This window comes from Cryptomeria japonica, chromosome 10, assembly GCF_030272615.1.
Source record: "Cryptomeria japonica chromosome 10, Sugi_1.0, whole genome shotgun sequence".
Taxonomy (NCBI): domain Eukaryota; kingdom Viridiplantae; phylum Streptophyta; class Pinopsida; order Cupressales; family Cupressaceae; genus Cryptomeria; species Cryptomeria japonica.
Genome location: NC_081414.1, coordinates 227,214,404 through 227,237,314, shown reverse-complemented (window position 1 = coordinate 227,237,314; position 22,911 = coordinate 227,214,404). Strand labels below are relative to the sequence as shown.

At 36.6% G+C, this 22,911-nt stretch overlaps 1 protein-coding gene across 1 annotated transcript in view; it reads right to left on the bottom strand.

The window, feature by feature from the left end:
* The window catches only part of LOC131077813 (uncharacterized), a 75,012-nt gene that overhangs the window by 10,250 nt on the left and 41,851 nt on the right, over positions 1-22,911 (bottom strand). Inside the window, exons 5-8 of the mRNA XM_058015378.2 lie at positions 7,985-8,166; positions 1,165-1,396; positions 846-1,055; positions 433-561 (exon numbers count right to left, since the gene is read on the bottom strand). Coding sequence (XP_057871361.2) covers positions 433-561; positions 846-1,055; positions 1,165-1,396; positions 7,985-8,166 — 753 coding nt within the window. The remainder of the gene's footprint in view (positions 1-432; positions 562-845; positions 1,056-1,164; positions 1,397-7,984; positions 8,167-22,911) is intronic.

Below are 22,911 nucleotides of genomic sequence, written 5' to 3'. Positions count from 1 at the left end.
GGAAGATTTTGACTTTCAAGTCAACAATATTACTCTAGAAGGAAGAAGAATTGTTCAAGAAAGTGGTTGTCTATTACTGTCAACTTAACCTCCATAAAGAAGCCATCAATTTAAACAAGTGTAGGTTATTATCAGTCTATGATCGTTCACATAAACTTGCACATGTTTAAGTATTTAAGTTTTGTAAGTTATCGTTATTCATTGATATCTTTGTATTGGATCCAATAAATTAAATTGGCTTGCATTCTACTCGATTCTCCAAAACAAAATGCTGTAAATCTCAAAGAGAAATATATTATGATAGACTACACTGTGGCAATAAATAAGCATCTGTAGCTGTTGAAATTTACAGGATAATTAAGATAAAATTAATATGAAAGCAAATTCAAACTTGTGTCTGCTTCTACAAATATAAATGTGTTCCTAGCATACCAAAAGGGTTTGTTCAAGATCATTAGTCCGAACAACAGAGACTGCTCGTAGAACATAAGCAGATGGAGAAAGACCACGCATCATTATGTTTGGTTGAAATTGTGTCGTCAATCCATTCTTCATTTCTTCCTAAACAGCAAATATTAGAATTAAGTTATTAACTCATATTTCAAAAAGCAGATTCAACAACAGCATGCCCAAGTCTACATATTAACTACAATTATCACTATATCAGTTAACAAAGAACTTAATTTTATGCACTTTTCTGGAGATATTGAAAAAACAATAAAGAAGGATTTCACTACAGACTGAATGCAATAAAATCAAGATCATATATAGTAGGGTAAGTGCATGTTGTCCACCCCCACATTTATATTCTATGCAGACAAATTGAGATTAAAGCGAATCCATACCTCATGCTGACAAAGACGCTCAGTTTCAACTTCTGATGTGTCTAATGCTTCAATCACAGAATCTGTTGCAGTAACTGTCTCCTGTGTTCTTTTCCCTGCCATCCCAACAGCCCCTTCCTCTGGAATGTCTTCTCTTAGTCCAAACTGACCATCAACAGTATCATCCAAGCCTGACTCAAACATGTTCTCCAACCTCTTTTCTCTCTCTTCCTGCACATATCAGATATCTAGTCACGATGTGAAGATATGAGGATGCAAATTTTGTCACAGAGGACATCTGGTTCAAATAAAAAAGTAAATCCACTGTAAAATGAATCACCTCAATGAAAAAAGGTTCTTCAGTACGGTCCCACCGCCGAACAGAACGATCATGAGAACCAGTTACAATAAAGTCACCATGACTGCTAACTACAAGGCACCAAACTTCAGCATGATGCCCTTCCAATGTCAATAGCAATTCAAACTTATCTGCATCCCAATACTTCACTAGTCGATCTTTTCCTACACTGAACATATAGTGTGTGTTGCGCACAAACTGAACTGCCATGACACTGTCCATTATAACATAAAGAAAGTGTCACTTTAGATGACCTAAGCAGTAATTCCAAAAAAAATGTTCAGGTGCTTGTTCCAAGTTGGAAACTAGAATAGACACATGAAAGACATTGTATATGGATGACCAAGTAGCTCAGGTGACAGATGCATCCCTAGAAATTAGAAATGTCAGATGATGAAATGAGTCTTCAAGGAATTTAAAGTGACTTTCCCCTGCTTTCATGATACATAGCAGAGCATTTTTATAACACCATTAATCCACATGTATCTAACAAAGTTTTGAATACAATTATATCAATAATAATTGGTCTCTAATGTTAAGTTTTAGTGATCAGATTAAATAGAGATATTCAAACACAAATGCACAGAATTTACCCTGGGAAAACCTTCCTCTTGAAGGTGAAAAACCCAGCAAAGAAGTTTCTTATTATATTTATTGATATACAAGATGTCTTTACAATGAATCTGCTCCACTCCTTGAAGCTAGCATTAAACAATTTATTGCACTGTTCAATCTAGAAACTGTAAGGAATGTATACGATCTGTTGTAGATGTGAAGTGCAATCCACTCGCTGTCTATGAAGCCACTGCTGTGTGAATATATTCTGAAATGTGATCTGCTGAAGATAGATATATCACGTCTCAAGAAAGGACACAATCTGTTTGCTGTATATGTAATTCGAACTGCTGGAGATGATAGTTGATTCGCTGATCAAGGAATACGATCTGCTAGATAATACACGATCTGCTTGTGTGAATGCATTCAAATTGCCAAAGGAGATGGAGTGCATTGATCTATATACCCAACCACGTCATGATCAAGCAACACGACTTATACCAAAAGTTGGCTTCTTACCAACCAACACGTCTCATTTATTAGACATCGGTTATATCATAATTAACCCGACTTTTCACAAAAGATAGCAGGATTACATTTAGTTGTAATTTCAAATACAAAATCGGCAAGAGTATATAACTATTAAATCGATACACATATGAATCGATCTCACAAAATGTCTAAGGCCGGAAGGCCAATTAGACATTTAGTTTTGCTTTGTCGGCTCAAAGAAGGATATTGACCAACACTATAAACATCAACACTCCCTCTTAGCTAGTGAGGAATCCTTCTCGATATATGAGTCATGTAGTGACATCCACCATGGCTACTCCCAGAGGGTGGGTCCATCACGGCTACTCCCATTTATGGAAATGCAAGTGAACACAAGTGCCCATCACGAAGTCACTCAATGTGATGTCGCCATCTCATCATGACGTTCACCATGGCTACTCCCAGAGGATGAATAAGCACAAGTTCTAGGTCATGGAGTCTCTCACATGACATCCACCATGGCTACTCCTAGAGGGTGGATCCACCATACCTACTCACAGAGGGTGGAACAAGGGCTTACACCTCAAACTTCTCTCACAGAGGAGAATGCATTAACAAGGGCTTGCACCTCAAACTTCTCTCTCATAGAGAAGAATGCATTAACAAGGGCTTGCACCTCAAACTTCTCTCTCATAGAGAAGAATGCATTAACAAGGGCTTGCACCTCAACTTTCTCTCTCACGGAGAAGAATGCATTATAGTACATCACAAGAAGTCATTGATGCTAAGACTCCCTCTCAGCATGGGCTTCATTCTCCACAACTCCAAGCTTATCTCGAAAATGCACAAACTTCACTTTGGCAAGAGCCTTGGTGAGAATGTCAGTCGTTTGTTCCTCAATACAAATGTATCTCAACTGAACAACATTCCTCTGTACCATATCTCTGATGTAGTGGTACTGGATCTCAACATGCTTTGTTCTGTCATGGAACACTGGATTGACTGAAAGCTTCACACAGCTTTGGTTATCACAATGAATAGTAGTAGGTTCCAACGATTATCCAAACAAACCTGCAAGGAGCTTCCGAAGACACTGCTTCGCGAGTTGCCAAACATGCTGCAGTGTATCCTGCCTCTGCAGTGCTTAGTGTCACTGAAGACTGCTTCCTACTACACCAGGAAATCATAGCAAATCCCAAACTGAAGCAACAACTAGAGGTGCTCTTCCGATCAGTAACACTCCCTGCCCAATCAAAATCAGAATAGCCTTCTAAATTCAGGTCCACATTGGAAGAATATTTCAAGCCATATCCAACTGTGCCACGCAAGTATCTCAAGATATGCTTGGCTGCAACTAGATGTATCTGTCTTGATTCACACATGAACTGACTAAGTGCACTCACTACATTGCAAATATCTGGTCTAGTGTTAACTAGATACATCAAGGACCCAATCAACTACCTATACATAGTCGAATCCACAAGATCTAAACTAGCTGCAGCTTCCCTCAATTTCTTCAAGTTAGTTTCCATCGGTGTGGACATAGACTTGCAATCTAACATTCCAAATTCTCATTAGGCCTCTGCCATACTTCCAAACCTAGAAAGAAATGCATGAATCCTAGTCCTTCATCTCAAATTTTGAAGTCGGCTCCTTCCTACATCTAAGGATGAGATGATCTTCCCCGGTAACAAATAGGTCATCAATATATAGTACCAAGATCAACATTTCACCATTGAATACCTTGAAGTAAAGATTCAAATCAACATCATTCTTGCAGAAACCCAAACCCACTAAGTATCTGTCAATTCTTTCATACCAAGCACAAGGAGCCTACTTAAGACCATATAATGCTTTCTTTAATTTGCATACATTAAGCATCCCTTAGCTGTTGCAATGGCAATGATGGTTCTGATGGAAGTATAGTGAGCAACAAAGAGCAAAAGTTTCTTCATAGTCTATTCCCTCTTTCTGAGAGAAACCACGAGCCACAAATATAGCCTTGTACTTCTCAATGCTTCCATCAACTGCATGCTTAATCTTGTACAGCCACTTGGAAGATACAACGGACTTCCCCTCGAGTCTAGGAACAATATCCCACACATCATTCCTGAAAATGGATTGATACTCTTCATCCATTGCATCTTTCCATACTTGTTGTTTTGAGGCTTCCTCAACACTGGAAGGTTCAGTCTCAATACGATTACACATCAAAGCAACATAGCTAGAGAATCTTTGTGGTCTTTTACTTTCTCTAAATGTGCCTCTAGGAGTTACAAACTGTTCTACCTCCTGAATCGTGTTTTTTGCCCAAAGAGGTCTCTTTCAGCTCACAATAATATCTCTAGGTCCATCAGTAGGACCCAAGGTTTCAATTGGATCATCATTTGCTATAGGTTCAGTGGACTCCCTCTAAATCTCAAGAGTATGATCAATGTCCATGTCTTAAGGAATCTCATGATTTTCATCATCTATCTCCATGCAAGACCCCTTTGATTTTCTAAAAGCAACATCTTCCTCAAATGTGACATCTTTTCTCACTTCTATTTGCTTCTGACCAGGAATGTAAATTCGGTAGGCTTTGGAGGTTTCACTATAGCTCACAGGTTCCAATTTGGTCCTCTTGTCCTTGGGAATATGAACATACATTGGACAACCAAAGATTCTTAGGTGACTGACATTAGGCTTAATCCCTGAAAAGGCTTCTTCCAGAGTCATATTTTGCAATATCCGGTGAGGACATCTGTTCTAAACATACACTATTGTTCTAGAAGCTTCTACCCATAGAAAAGTCTGAAGGTCTTGATCATGAATCATAGCATTTGCAGCTTCAACAATGGAATTGTTCTTTCTTTCTGCAACCCCATTTTTCTGAGGGTTGTAAGGAGCACAGAACTCCCTCTTGATCCCTGCCTCAATATAGAAATCATGAAAGCTACCAAAGGTGTACTCACCTCCATTATCAGACCTTAAAACTTTCTACAAGAGCCTTAAACTCTTTAAATCTACCTAGGACTTCATCAAACTCTTTAGACCTTAAGAAATAAATCCAAGTCTTCCTAGAGTAGTCATCTATGAAAGTTACATAATACAAAAATCCACTTAGGGATGGAACTGACATTGGATCACATAAAATTTGAATGTACAAGATCTAGAATTTCTTTAGACCTACTTTCACTACAATGAAATGGACTCTTAATGTTTTTACCCATAGCACAACCTTTACAAGTACCATCATGTACATGATTAAGTTTACGAATACCTTTCACCATCTTCTCCAATGATGAAACGGCCCTAAAGTGAAGATGCCCAAGTCTTCTATGCCATAGTTCGCCGGAACTGGAAGAGTCATGAAGAAAAGCTTGAACTAGAAGAGTGGGGAGCTTAGACAAACTCTCATGTCGATTCCCGATCACACAAGCAGTCTTGATGCTGGAGTTCTTTGGCCATGCAAGAACTCTTCCTTTTAGAAAATGTAATTTGATAGCCCTTATCCTCCAAGGCTGAAATAGATACAAGGTTTCTCTTGGTTCCCAACATGAATAAAACATCACTTAGGTGAAGAGAGACACCAGATTCTAGGTTGAGTGATGTAGCACCAAACCCTCTAACTAAATAGTGTGCATCATCTCCAATGATCACTTGGAGATTAGACTCCACCAAATCTGAAAGATGCTCTCGATAGCCAGTGATGTGTCTAGAGGCTCCACTATCGATCAACCAGGTATCACTATCCGTAGGAACATTGCTTGACAAAGCTGATATGAAGAGGAATCCGTTGGAATTATCTTCAGCTTCCTTCTGAGTTGAGACTTAATTGATGCTCGCCCCTTATTGCTTAGGCCTTGTCACACAATCTCTTGCATAGTGGCCAAACTTGTCACACCTAAAGCACTAGATGCGAGAGAGGTCCTTCTTCTTTGAATCAGGTGCGGAATCTGATTTCTGATCTCTATTCCTTTTGAAATTGCCCTTCTTCCAATTCCTTCCTTTCTTAGTAGATTGGGTGGCAAGAACATAAGTGTCTTCATTTTGAGAACTTTTGACAATTCCCCTAGCCACAAATCTTGATTCTTCTTGAATGCAATCTGCTCGAAGTCGATCAAACTTAGGCAATTTAGATCTTCCACTTATACTCTGAATAAATGGCTCCCATGAATGAGGAAGTCCATTTAATGCCAAAATAACAAGGTCTTTATCAATCACTTGGTCTCCAGTAGAGCTTAGTTGATTCCTTAATTCTGAAATTTTCATGAAGAATGACGTAACAGATTCTCCTTTCGCCATTTTTACTTGATGAAGTTGTTGCCTCAACTCAAGAGCCCTACTTGTGTTGTTAATCTCATATAGACCTTCCAAGGTATTGAACATGTCTCTCGCAATTGTCATGTTGGAGATGAGAGGCACTTAGTGATCCCTCACGGAGCCGGTTAATATCTTCTTTGCTTTTATGGCATTCTTCTTGAATTGAAGCTTCTCCTCTTGGTCTTCTGCCTCAGTTAAATCCTTTTCCTCCACAAACTAAAGAATATCATTTTCTTCAAGTGCAATAAGCACTCTAAACTTCCATGAGGTGAAGTTTGATGCACCTTCAAGCCTATCGTCGACTTTAAGACCATTCACCATTTTCGAGGGTTTGAAGTTTCTTCTTGAAAGTGAGAGAGGAGAGAAAACTTCACAGTTGTAGGGAAATCTGATCACGATCTTTCTTAACCGTGGCTCTAATACCATGTTAAGTTTTAGTGATCAGATTAAATAGAGATAATTCAAACACAAATGCACAGAATTTACACTAGGAAAACCTTCCTCTTGAAGGTGAAAAACCCAGCAAAGAAGTTTCTTATTATATTTATTGATATACAAGATGTCTTTACAATGAATCTGCTCCACTCCTTGAAGCTAGCATTAAACAATTTATTGCACTGTTCAATCTAGAAACTGTAAGGAATATATACGATCTGCTGTATATGTGAAGTGCAATCCACTCGCTGTCTATGAAACCACTGCTGTGTGAATAAATTCTGAAATGTGATCTGCTGAAGATAGATATATCAAGTCTCAAGAAAGGACATGATCTGTTTGCTGTATGTGTAATTCGAACTGCTGGAGATGATAGTTGATTCGCTGATCAAGGAATACGATCCGCTAGATAATACAAGATCTGCTTGTGTGAATGAATTCGAATTGCCAAAGGAGATGGAGTGCATCAATCTATATACCCAACCACGTCATGATCAAGCAACAACTTATACCAAAAGTCGGCTTCTTACCAACCAACACGTCTCATTTATTAGACATCGGTTATATTATAATTAACCCGACTTTTCACAAAAGATGGCGGGATTACATTTAGTTGTAATTTCAAATACAAAATTAGCAAGAGTATATAAATATTAAATCGATACACATATGAATCGATCTAACAAAATGTCTAAGGCCAGAAAGCCAATTAGACATTTAGTTTTGCTCTGTCAGCTCAGAGAAGGATACTGACCGACACTATAAACATCAACATCTAAGGTACTCAAGGCCCTTGTTTGTATTTCCAGATACAGCCTAGAGTCCAAAGAAGTATTATTTTCCACAAATTATTCAATTCAACAGGGATTGATTCTTTTACCTATAACTGTAGAAATTAAAATTTCTTCTCATTGACCATGAATCTAACAGTAGAATTTGTCATCTTCAAGTTGATATATTCTTACTACTTAAATTATGATTCCCAATATGAAAGGAAAATACAAACATCAATTACCTGTCAGCATGAGCAAAAAGAGATTTATGGCAATCACCAAAATCAAGCCCCCAGATCTTCAAATTTTTGTCTGCTGAACCACTGACAAGCAGATCACCATCTGAAGAAATATCCATGCAAAGAACAGGCAATTTGTGGCCATAGAGAGACAAGAAAAACTTCAAAGTATCAACAAAAAACACCTGCCATCAGAAGCAGAGTTTAATAAAATTTTAATGTTCATCGTAAAACCAACTAGCTAACACATAACAAATATGGAAAATTGGAAAGTTATCATCAATTCGAATAATAAGATTTCTTATTGCAAAGCTATTCATACAAAGGGTACAAAGATTTCAACTTCTCTCTTCACAAAGAAGTTGAAGCTCTATCATTGACATAATATGATAATGCAAAGATCAAATATGTATGAACCGCATATGAAGATCATACTTTTGTATCAAATGTCTAAGTGGAGTTTTATGTTGCAATCATGTGTTCAAAAGATTTTCAAAAAGTAATGTAAAATTTCAGGATGTAACATCATAAGTCAAGTTACCTAAAACATAAGAAACTAATAAACTCATCACACAGCTGTAACGTCCTTGTAAACATTCTCCTGGATCAAAACTTCCAGTGAATAAATTCCAATACCTATCCTTCCAAAATTTCAGAGAAAATTCTCATAACAAATTTCAAAAACAACAAAAATAAGGTACTCTATTGTATAACAAAATGCTTCAAAGTCAAAACTAAGAAACTAAACTTCATTATCTGACAATATCACCTTTTAAACAGCAGACTTTTCCAATCCAGTTGATAGAGATCCTAGGTGGCCTAGGGCACAATATTGATATATTAGCTAGTAATGCACAAGACCATAGAATATGTAGGTGGAAAACAGAAATGCACACTAAATAAACATTTTAAGCACAAAAGGCTTTTGGCAGATCTGCCACTTCTATTTAGAATGAACATTATAGAGGGTTGAATACTATCCACAATGTGCAACTATTTATACATGATATTATAATAAGCCTGCTAGCAAGGAGCCACATAGATGTTGACATCTGTCAAATGTATGGCCTCGTGAGATGGGGCAATGGCAAGTATCAAATGCATATGGTGTTTTTTTTATTTTCCTATGAAACAAACATTACTAGGTGTTGTGCATGTACAGTGCCAAATGTCAAATTCATATAGTGTTATTTCCTGTGGCATTGAGATTGTCAAGTGTTTCCTATCGTGTAGATGCAACATGTGTTGCACACATATGGATTGATAGGGCACAAGCATGTGTTGCCATGTGCAGTGTTGCATAGTTGCGCACAAGCAATGTTACAATTGCTAACAACCGCCATGCACATTGAGGTTGTGCAAGGCTAAGTGTGCTAATGAAACCAATGCGTGAGGCTACATTTGGATCACTCACTCTTTCTTGAGTAGTAATGGTCTGATTACATCAATACTGAATTGAGGAAACTAGGTGCACAATCGCTAACGATTATACAACTTAGCCTGATCTACATACTTCCAAGCTTTGACAACCTAAAACAACTGATGGTCATCGCAATAAGTACCAGTGTTTATGGTATCAATGATTTCATCCCTCACAATTAGATGCAAATGCACACAGTCCAATCCCAAAGGATGATGAATTGTAACTAGCTCCAAAAGGAGGGGAAAGTATGGCTTAAGAAGCTCCATGTTGAATACCAAGTGTAGGCCAAAGTATTGTCGGAGATGATGAACAAATGTTTTCTCACCAACGATGCAAAGAATGGTGTATGGACAATACCATTAAGGCTTTGTCTTCCACTATGAAACCTTGAAGCAATCTTTTTGAATGTCCAACAAGACTTTGTCACTGGTGTGAAATGAATGGTGTGCAGTTTACATTGTGGCACTCTTTGTATTTCTATTGTTGGGCACAAAAGCGTATGTTGTACCTGCTAGTGTATACTTTGAACATCCTGCAAAAAAAATTGTTCTTTGTTGACTTCTCATTCTTGTGTGCATGACTCTGATGTCCATGGTGCGTGTTAAGAGATGTTGAGAGGCATTGCTTGTTGGAACCCAAGACATATCTAGAAAGGATTATGCCTCGTAGAACTGTGCAAAGCTCTACTGAAGGCACATTGGATGTAAAGTAGGTTGTCCTCCATGTGTCCACTATTCTTGACACACAAGTGTGGGGTTGACCACCTTTGTTTGGCCATTTGTCTATGAATATAAGGTCGTAGACCAATCTAGTTGTGTATCTAACAGACCCCACAAAGTTTGCCAAAAGTGACTAACAAACCATGGATCTGAGTTAAAGACAATAGATGTCGGCAAGCCACAATGGACCCCAAGATGAGCTAAGAATAGGTGTGCGGAATCTAGCATTGTAAAGTTTTTCTTACGCATAATCATGATGGCCATCTTGGAGAACCTGTCTACAACAACAAGCACAAAATTGTGTTAATGCTTTGTTGTAGATAGTCCACTCAAGAAATCCATGTTGATGAATCACTAAGAGCATGTTGTTACTGAAAGAGTGTTGAACCCTAGTTTCCTATTCGTGGGCTTGGCAACATTGCAATGTGCTAGTTAATAAATTTGTCGTTGTGATTTTATCTTCAGAAATGACCCTAAATTGCCTAGCAAGCAGCAACAAACTAATCAACAGTTGGAGAAATTGTTATTTAGGTTAGCAATCCTTCTCTAAATTTTAGAGGTACAGCAACCTTGTATGATTAATTTATGTTTTTTAGTTTTTTGGGGTGAGCTTTTAACCATAGAGAAGGAAAGGCAATTACAGAAAAGAAAAGAGAAAACCCCAATGGAATACACATGAACATCACCCAGGTTCACCAAAGATAACTGAGAATGAAAGGTAATGGACACAAATGACACACGGATCACAAGTTCTTCACCCACAAATGATTCCCAACAAGATGAGCAAAAGTCTCTTCCAAACGTGTGAACAGATGTAAAAGTGATTGTACATTAGACGTAAGAATAACATGCAATCCTTCGGAACACACAGATTCCTTGACAAATACGACTGCTACTAGATATATATTGATGTAATGTCCCCACTTTGAAATAGAATTTAATAATGAATAATAATAATAAAAAAATTAAATTAAAATATAAAAGAATATAATTAAATATAATTAAAATTTAATTAAGTTAATGAATGGTCAAAAAACATAAAATGAAAACTTGTGACTCCCTCAAACATGAGATATAAAAGGGAGAAAGAACCTCGTTTGAGAAGGGAATAATTTAGGAATGAGAAGTGCAGATCTGATTTAAATAAGAAATGCAGATCTGATTGTGAAAGGTTGTGTCCCTTTCAAAGGGCAGAATGGTAAAAGGGTGTGTCTCTTGCCAAAGGGCATACATGATGAAGAGGTGTGACCTCTCCCTCATGTGGAGGGATATAAATGAAAGGAATGAAAAGCATCCAGTGGCATCACCATCGATCAGATCAGATCAGAATTGTTATTAAGTTACATGAAGTAACATCCTTGTTCTTGGTGGTATGCATGGGGATGTGCTTAATATGTATGCTTAATATATGAAGCCCGATAATGTTCTTATGCAGAATTTAATAGTAATATTGATATAGACTGCAATATGTATGACAGTCATACTTTATATATATATATATATATATACATGAGAAGTTAGTATACTCATAGTCTAGTCCTTAGTCTTCTACTAATGCCTCCATAAGGATTGGAATAATTGTGTAGGGAAAGGCAGTCTAAATCCTCACAAGTCAGGCAATTCCAAGATGGGTAAGGACATGTATTTCCAATGCCTTGAGGGAGAGTCCCAAATGGGTATGAACATGCAGTCCCAATGCCATGAGGGAGCCTGCTCATAGATGGTCTCTAAGCATCTAGCACAATAATTTTCTCCGTAGTTTGGATTAGAGAAGTAACAGGGATAAGACCTTGATATATACGGTTTTGGAATTGTATTATTAAAAAGCAAATGCCTACTAATCTAAACATTTAAATTGAGACGTTATAATATTTAATGATGCATTAAATAATATAGATTAATTGTTAATAAATAGCCTGCCTCCAAGTAGGGGACATCACAATTGAAGAGCAATTGTAAATTAACACCAGAAAACTTACAATCAAGAGAGAAACAACACACAGATCTTTAATATTTTTTCAATTCTTCAATAAAATAAAAAGCTCACAGACTTCCCCTCTGTACAAAAAGCCATGCTGAAAAACCAAACTATTGCTCTGCTTTCAAAACTCAATACCTTCTCCTTTGGAAAACTTCACAATAAATAGCAAGAGGGAGACCTTTCAGTTCTCGTAATTGATTCTATTACATTTGGGAGTTTTATAAGGTTCTATAAAATAAATTATACAATAACTTCAGTGCATAGTTAATTCATTAATGAGTAAAAACATTGTGACTATGAACTTAATAACAAAATAATATGTGTCACCTTGAAATTGACAGGTGAAAGGTTGTCAAAAAATTCTGCCCAGTAATTTGTTCCTGAAGAACCCATTGGTCATTTTCTTACCACTCAATCTACACTCTTCAGACTGACTTGCTCATACACTAAGGCTCTTGATATTCCTCAAACCTGTAGACTACCCATTCATAGGTATATGATGAAAAGCCGTGAAATAGAACACAACACATCTGTCAATTCTACAAGTAGTATTTTTACTCTACCACAACTAAAAAGTGCTTGTAAAACACTTATGATATAACTCATAAGTAGAGGTGTTGGATATCTATAAGTGCCTTCAAATGTCTGAACAATTTGGCAACAACTTTTGTAGACAGAAATGGTGATATGAGCTTTAGAATATTTAGGATGTGGAGGACTTTCAATTCTTCACTACAATTCTCGATGCATCAATTGGACCTAACTCCTGCCTATCTTCAAGAGCTCCTTCCAGAGTGACCTGCAATGTTACATTTTCTCCAGCCCTCACATCATCACTCTCAACTATACTATATGCCAAATCAATGTTTGGGTTGTGATTACAAAAATGTGCAATGTCTAATAGTTGTGAATCTGTCATCTGTCACAATTCATGCCTTACATAAGCACAACTGGAACTGTAACTGAAAGATGTGCATATACCCATCCAACTAGAGTGCTTGATATCCAAATAGGATGGTGCAATTGGGCTTTTTAGCAAAGTCATGATTTCACCATGATAAGCATTCGGCCACCCTAAGTGCTACACAACCTGCCAACTTATATGTAGTGTCTGCTCCATTGAGTGTGCACTAGAGCTATTTTGTCTATTTGCAAGTAATCGGGCACTCTTATCATTAAGGCCCTTTTTATTTCTCTGTGATTTGCCATGTTAGGGAAATTGGAACCCCCCTTACTATGTACATTAAAATGGCTCTACAATCTAAACCTTATTGCCAACTGCCATTCTTTTGCTATAGCAAGATATTTGAGAATATTCAATGGTTCCTCTAGTCTAAATGAATTTCCAATCACTACACATGCCAATTGCATTGTAGAATAAACTTTGGAATGTTGATCCCATTCCGAAAATTTGCATGACATAGCTAACAAGGTAACTTCTGTGCTGACTTTACTGCATCTTCAAACGGCTGTGATCATTTGCTGTTTAAACAATCCCAATCCTCACAAAACAACTTGCAATGATGTTTTCAAAGAATGGCTCCACAGCACAATCAATTTCATCTAAAGCAGTGGGCTTTGACATGATTTCCATTTTCAGCTTCACAGCTGCCTCATCAACTAGATCGATAGCTTTATCTTTCATGCAAACCAGAGAGTATAGAGATTGTATCCTCCACTGATGGTTGGTCAATATATACTTTGCTTGAAATGTCATTCTAAAGATTAATCTTTTCTATGTATTTGCGGCATTTGTTGATATTAATTAGGGAAGGGCGGATTCATATTGCCTTGGGCAACATTGGAATCCGCCCAAATAAGGTCTGGCCCCTCTTCCCTCCTACGTGGCCCTATTCCCCACGCTATAGCAAATAAACCTCAGCGCACTATCCAATAGGACCGACCCTATTAACAAGACAGATAAAAGGAAATAATTAAAAGGTTAATTATTTAAAGGCCAACCTAGTTAAGGAAGTCGCTCCATATAAATAAGAGATCAAGATTCATTTGTTACACAATCAAGTCAATTAAGCTCCTTCATCCTTATGCGAAATTTGCCTAAGTGCGAACTTCAGTCACCTGCAGCTACAGCAACCTTCACCTATCATTAGGAGGTGCGAAATCCATTTTGAGGTGTTGGCAAATTCAGTAAATGCACAGCGAACTGATTGGAGATCTGCTATTTATACACACACAGCAAGGACTACCATTTATGTATACCAAGCGAACTGCATAAAGGACTGCTATCTAGGTCATACACAGCGAATTCCTTGGAGGCCTAAAATCTAGGGTACTGGAGCAGCAGCATCTATCCTTCATATGACAGCAAATGATTGTTGAAGGCTGTCACCTCATACCTCTTGTGACAGCAACATCTGAACCTGCAAATACATGAGATAAGTGTTGTAATGACTACATAACTATAATCCATAATCAGATCTAAGGATCTTTTCTGGCTGGGTTTTTCCTCCTAGGAGGTTTTCCCAGGTAACTGTGTCTTGCTGTTAATTTGTTTATTTCTATATTGTCATTTTCTTTCAGTTAAACAATCTAAATCTAAATTTCTAAGTTATGTGAATCTGAAAGTGTTAAAATTAACAGCATTTATCAAGAGCGGTTCCTCCAATGCAACGCATCTCTCTACATCTAAGCATGGGCTTCAGTAAATTGCCAACACCTATAAATCCATTAGTTGCACCTGCTCCATTGAGATGTCCCGCTTCTAATAGCAAACAAAAAATTGCTTACACACAGACTGAAAACAAACCCTGGCTATTGAAATAGACATATAGGAAGCTGGATTTCTATTGTTAGTTTTAATTAAATAGTTACATTGCATATACATTCTCCAATTATGATGAAAGATACAGGGAAAGGCCACACGATTTTATATCAATCTTTAAGACATGTTTCAGTTACTCCAAACAAAGAATACGGAAGTAATCTCAGATTTGATATGCCACTTACAAGCTTCCCTCTAATTCGTACACGGTATTGATTTATTACAAACCCTTCAATATTCAATACAGGCCTAGTCCTTCCTTCTTTATTCATGCTGAACTTGCCTTTGCTCAGACTCTATTACAAAGACAGAATTATCTGCAGCTACCGACCTTCTTATTGGCAGGTGTCGAGAGACACACTGACAATAAGGATTATAGTTTCCTTTTCTGCCTTTGTGCCTGACTCTTACACCCAGAAATCTTGATGCTCCTTCGTCTTCACAGAGTAGTCTGAATGATGCTGGCTCCGACCTCAGATATCTTCCCAACCTATCACCAAAGTCTTCGAACAGCAATGAGAATCTAGATTTCTATTTGACGTTTCCAAAGGTTGATCCAAGAGTGCGTATTAAAGCCCCATCTCCTTAGCTTATTAATGGTAGGCGTTTAATGAGAAGTTCACAATACCAACCCAGCCCGACTCCACAATTACATCTGCTCACATTAATCAAACCACCAAATGTAGATTTTCTTATTATTGCCAATAAATAAGAATTCGCCAATGTTATTCTAACGGCAGGTATAAAATATATATCAAACTCCTTATCTTACTCAGCAGGCGATATACAATAAACTCCCAATAACTCACGCCAGATATTTATTAAATACATACATTTCAATACCACGGGCATATCATATTCAGAATAAAATCTTCATATCTCCAAGAAGATACAAAATTACCTCAGCTTGTAAATATCTTTTATTTTTGCAAATTTGTCTTCAAAAGAAGGCTTCACATATTTGGCACAGATGTAGACTCCGACACAAATCCACCCCCCTTTGGAAGAACTAGGGTTTCCTCCAGCCCTTCTCTTAAAAACCTGAAGGTTTTTGTCTCCAGAAAACATAATACATTTATCAAATCAGAGCATGCCTTTGCCACAACCCAAGACCTCCTTATAAAGCCCTCCAGGAAGTATCTAGACATTTGGAGAAATATATTAAATAAAGTGACAATAATATTTTATTATTTTATTGTTATTAAATTAATCAATATTAAGTTATCATTTGGATATTTAAATTTATTTTTGACAACACCTATAAATCCATTAGTTGCACCTGCTCCAATGACAATGCGAATTTCATCTATAAAGAGAATTATTTGTCTATCTAACTCCATGACTTCATTACAATCTTCAGCCTATTCAAAAACTCTCCTCAATCTTTTGCTCCAGCAATCATTACATTCACTGAGATGACATCTCTTTGAGGCATTTTGTTAAACAATTCAGTTGTTCACTGTGTACAAAAATGGAAACGTGGAGGCAAGTTTTGAAATCTCTGTTAGCCAGATCCAGTTCGTGTGTATGTCACGACCATAGTGATCTAGGATCATCTGTAGCTACATTCTGTAATATATGTCAGATCAAAAGGTGGTTTTTGCAACCCCCTCAAGTGGTGATGTTGGTTGCAAATACTTTCCATATGCCCAAAATAACTTTTCAAATGTTGCACTTTATTATTCACTAAGCAGAGTGTCGGGCATCTGAGTGGTTGTGACGACCACTTCAAATGCCACAAATTTTCAAAATGTCAAAAGATCTTTCAACCTTTTGCTTTCACCTTCCTTTACATGTTTGAAATAGCATATTGACCTGTTAAATGATTTCCACAACCACTGAGAGTGCCATTTTGCTTTTAAAACTTTGTTTCATAATTAATAAGAGGTTGTGACAAACTTGTCGGGATCCAACAAGGTTGTCTTGTTGGCAAGATTTTAACTTCAAAAAGTTTCAAAACTTAATTGATTTTCTTGAACCCAAACATGATTTAAGGAAGACTTTATGACATTTAGAGTCAAGATTAACTTTGGAACTTGATAACAATGACCCTAGGCCAAAAAAAAAAAGGAAAATCCTATAATTCTTAACTGAAAACTCATTTTTGCAAGCAATTTTGACCAGATGGTGCATATCAACCCTGAAACATAACCCATCTTCTATTTCTCCTCTAGTCAACCGAAATTTGGCTCTTTCCATAAATTGTCCTGCAAAAAATTAGAACTTTAAAATCTCTCAAATGGCAAGGAGTTTTTGACACGAAAATTGGCCACATGGGGCAAAATGAGGTTAGAATCAACCTTGTAAAAGGATTTTGTATCACATGTTACGGATTATCAAAATTAATTGTTTTTGTGATTAGGCAAGTTGAGCTACTCAAGATACACCAGAGTCTATTTTGAAAAAAGTTTAGGAAGTTATTTCAGAAGGGTTCATTGATATGAAAGTTTGAAATGATGACCAATGGGGTATGACAAGCTCAAGAAAGTTCAAATTTGGCCGAGTTTAAAACTGTTTTCAACACAAGGAATGAAAGACATGATGTAGCACTTGATCTTGAATGCATACAAAGTCAGTAGAAATTATGGTAAAGAGCTACTGGTGTCTCCATAATGCTTAAGTGTCCAATTGCCTTAGCAAAATGTGCCTCACAAATGGTTATCTAGCATAGCATGCCATCTAGAACACAAAGATGTATAACATTGTAAAGAAGCTTGTCAAACGAGTAGAACTTGCCAACTAACTTGCCTTCCACAAACACAATATGGAATGTTTGTTGGGTAAAGGTTTTCCCAATCAAAGTAGTTATGGCTGCACAAGTCGAACAATGTGATGAGTGCATGAACTAACTATTGGTTAAGATAGTTGAGTATCTTGCTGTATTTCTCTAATTGTGCTTAATCACTAGATGGAGCTATTGCAAATATGTACATAAAAACCAAAGTGGCTTATGATCACAGTGAATGAAAGTCTTCTTACCCAAGAAGTACTCATGTCATTACTTGATAACATGTACCATGGTGTACAACTTTTTGTAGGTTGAAAAGCATTGAATTATGTCACTAACAGTGTTTGAATGATACACAATAGAGTGCCCATGTTGAGTGATTATTGCAACAAATGCATAGTCATTTCACATATGTATCAATCTAAACTTCAAAAGGGTGCACAAGGTCAAGCATTGCTAAAATAGGCATTACACAAAGGAGTTAGTGAAGTGTCACAAGACATTGTTCACTAGGCACATGAATATTGTTGGCACATTGTTTGAGCTAAAAGGCATGACTATCCATTCATACACTCCTTCACAAGTTTTGAAAATTGTCTTCTAAATATCCTCAATTTGAAATGGAACTTGATGATATCTCAATTTAAGATAGATCTTTGTGAAGTATAGTGCACCACAGAGCTAGTCCAATAGGTCATCAATGCAACGCATAGGATATTTATTTTTCACCATGATTTCATTGAGCACATAATAGTCAATGTAGAGGCATCATTTGCCATCTTTCTTGGAGATGAAGACTATTAGACCATTGCATGGAGAAGAGCAAGGTTGGAGATTTGGCATCAAACTTAATATTCCCCACGAAAAACCTACAATATAGAGGATTGTTTAGGCAAGGATATCTGATAACCAAATCAAGTAGATGTTGTATGGCACAAATTATTGGAGGACGCTTGTGTTTTATCAATGTACTATTACAATATAATGTCAAGTTAATGTTTTTGTGATCGGATTAGCACAATGATGCACTGCTAGCACTCGCATCCTTGCTTGCACAAATGCCTCTAGACAAGCCATGAGAACCACAAACTTTTGTACATGGACAATGTTCTTGCCACATTGTTTTCCAAAGACCAAAGCTAATTTGGCCTATGATATCAACTCATGGAAACTAAATTGACAATTGCCAACATGTATTGTCCACTATCGTCTTGCATAGGTTTGACAAAATACTTGAAATCGCATTGTCACCTTACCTAGATGTCTTCTTCCTCATTGCAACTGTCCTAGAGAGAAGGGATTTAGATGTGTTGGAAGAAGGACCTAGGGACCCTAATATATTGTGCATGATGGTTCTTTTGACTGACATCAAAAGATAATGTGGACAAGTGGTTCATTGACCCAACACTTCATGTGGAAGAGAAGTCCACATTTCTCGAAAGTGATAAAGATTTCAACCATAGCGTTGAGACAATGTGCCTCCTAATCCATCTCCTTGACCTTGTAAGAATATGATATAGCTTGTGCAACTAGTGACAATTGCACGCAGCATTCAATGTTGTTGAGGGGAATAGTGCAGTGATCCTACCCTTGTCACTAATTAGTGAAAATGATGAGGATACTCTAGGGCTCTATGTAGTTGGTCTGAGGTGTTGTAGTTGCTTTTGCACAAAGGAATGTTGCTTTCCAATGAAAGGCTTCAAGCTTGTTACCTACATGGGCTTGCTTGTGTGCAAGGAAAACTTTTGCATAAGTTTTGACTTTCTTTAATTTTAAATGCATTGTCAAGTGCTTGTCCTAAGGCATCTGAACTCAGAAGCTCCATTTTAGAATTGAATAAAAGGTGATAATCTGCTGATTTATTTAAGCACTTTGTCTTTCTCAATAAGGTAGGTTCTCATGCAATGCGCAAAATAGTTGTACTTAATGTAGATCTCCATTAACTACTTACATTTGCACAACAAATTCAACCTCATAATGTCTAAATAAATAGAATTCCTCCTACAAACGTTGAAAAAGTCATCCCAAGATCCCTATAGCATTGTGTTGAGTGCTTGCCACTTGTGAGGCACTAAAATAGACATTTTCAATGCTACAAAGTAAATCTTCTTAATGTTAATAAAATTGTTGACCAAGAAGTTTGCTCCAACTTGTAGAATCCAAATATCCAATAAGGCATCAATTTTGGCTTCAAACATAGAAATATCTAGACTCACTTGAATTTTGAAAGGATTGGGTTGTGTACAAAAAAGTTGTCCTAGATGTTGTGGTGTTGGTCAGAGTTGGATCATGAAATCGCAAAACTATCTGAAGATTCTTGGTGCTAGATTTCCAAGGTAAGATGAATTCTATGAGCATCTATTTAAACGCTTACTTAACCTTAAAATTGAAATTTTTAGCCATTTTTCTCTACTTTTAGTGTTCATCCAGATTCTCAGAAGTTGAACCAAATGCACCACGCTCCTTTACTATTTTTTACACGTTTCAACAAGCATGAATAGTTGATACTAATGGCCTCGATGGCAAGTGGTCTAGGGAAAGATATTGTTATATTAGCTAGTATTGGAAAAGATCAATGTAGATAGAAAATAGAATTACAGACCAAATACACATTTGATGCATGGAATACTTCTAACAAATATGCCACTTCTATTAAGAATGAACAAAGAATATACTGACAAAGGATTAAGATGTAAATCACTAGGTTCCTCCATAAGCATATGTGATGTGCAATGCAAGTATTTATTCATAATATTACAATAAGATGCCAAATTGATGTTGGCACGTGTCTAACGTGTATAGTCACATGGTATATGTGGATGGGATGTTACCGAGTGCCAAACACACATGATGTCATTTTGTAGGGCATGGCCACTACCATATGTCATGTATGTATAGTGCCAAATGTTAAACTCATATAGTGTATTTCCTGTGTCAGAAAGGTTGTCAAGTGTTGTGTGTGTACGGTGGCATTTCTCGTGGTGTAGATGCACACATCTATAGTCTAGCTAGGCACCAACATGTGCAGCCACGTGCAATACCACACTATGCACATGAGCAATGTTGCACAATTGCACACAAGCACCAAGTGTGGAGTTGTGCAACAATTGTGTGCATTGAGATTATGCAAGACTAAGTGTGTTGATGAAACTTGTGCATAAGGTTGCACTCAAAACATCATAAATATTTACAAAACATTTGTTAAAATGGATAACCTAAAGTGGTACACCATTAGAGATTTCATGGGGGAGACCCTTGTACAAATTCCTAGAGAGTACGAGACATGTCACATGCTAACATGTACAAATGGTGATTGTTCAAATCAAGGTACATACCACATCTAATTCCAGTTTGTCATACCACAATGAAGAAAGCTAGGTGCAAATGCAAGTCCTAGGTGAATTTGAAGGAAGAGATAATAAGTCATATACATATGCGTGTGTATTTATGTATGTATTTATACATATATACATGCATATATACATACATACATATATACATATATGTGTGTGTGTGTACATATATATATATATACACACACACACACGTATATACATATATATGTGTATACATATATACATGCATATATACATATATATATTCACACGTATATACATATATATATACACACACGTATATATACATATATATGTATGTATGTATGTATGTATACATATGTCTATATATATATGTATATGTATATGTATATGTATATGTATGTATGTATGTATGTATGTATGTATGTATATGAAATATGTTCCTATTACTTTACGACATTCATAATCGCCTTCATATAATATCTGCAACACTTTAATGTAACATATTTTTGGTAAGGTATAGCTAACGTAATGTCAATTGAGTGAAGAAGAAAATGTTGAAAAAAGTCTGAATGATATGTTCAGTGACAAAAATAAGTTGAATATAACGTTGACAAGGTCATCAAAACACTCCTCATTTTGAGCCTTCAGTACATTGAACATGAAGAATATAGGGTTATCACAACGGTAAAAATTTTGTAACTTAAATACAGCCGCCATATTGGAGAATATATTATATACTTCCTAAGAACCAGGAGCATAGCAGAAACTTGAGTTACAAAACCATACCAAAATAATCTTCTTTGAAATCTCAAGCAGTCACATTACATGTCACTTTCCAAAGGTATCAGGCCAAGAATAACAATAACCATCAAGCAGATTTCCTACAATTCAGGATCAACAAAAACAGTTGCCATACAGTGAATAGGTCAAAAACAGATACTCTAAACTGCTAAGAAATATGAGACCTAAATTATCTTGAGAACTTGTGTATATATATTAATGATATGCTCTGGCTAGATATACAGCAGAAATTGTACACTTAAGTGGTATTAGTGATCATATGTGATACTTGAACCGGTGTTGTAGACTTAGCAAAGTGTTGCAGCATAGAATTCTTCATGACAACCCCTACCTCCAATGGTGTATGCGAATTGGCGAGGCTATTTATTCACAAGCTGTCACAAAGGTTCAAACCCAAGGAGTTACAAACTTAAAACAATATATCTAACAAAAACTAAACAGATTTCATTGCGGGGTCTGAGACACCAAATTAGCATGCTGGTCAGGCTGTGATCCAGAAGGGAACTGTCTTGTTATTATGAAGTGCTCCGGAGGGAACTTGAACTTACTCTAGCTGCTGCATCAACAATAGACGTGATTTGTCATATTAGGAACTTTATAATGATTTTATTGTTGGAAGTTTGAATACCAATGGAGAACAAATTGTCCGTGATTTATGAATGGTGTATTCTGAGGGATTGCGATTTACATGAGGCCATTTATGTCATATCACTTTGTCCAATATTACTCAGCAAAAATCTCAGAAATGCAGTTACAAGAAATTTCAGTTGATCCTGTGTTAGGTTATAGCAGCCTTTCCAAGATTGGATGAATTCTCTCAACAGTAATACATCAGATGAAGTTCTATAGCAGCCTTTCCAGGATTGAATAAATTCTATCACCAGCAATAACTCAGACAGAAGTTCTTTGTAAAGATTTGAAAGGATTTTTACTTTTTACACACATTGTAGATTGTTAATAGTAACAAGAATCCTGGCATATGAAACAATAATCATCGTTAATTTTTGTGCGCCATATAAGCGGCACACTCTGTTGTGGTCTACAAGATTGTCTTTTCCTTATTCTGCAAAGACATTAAATCTATTTTAATTTCATTTCATTTCACTCACAATCTTTCAAGGTAATTTCAAATTAGCTTTGCCTCCGCTACATGGAAATATTTTAAGAAGCCTCTTT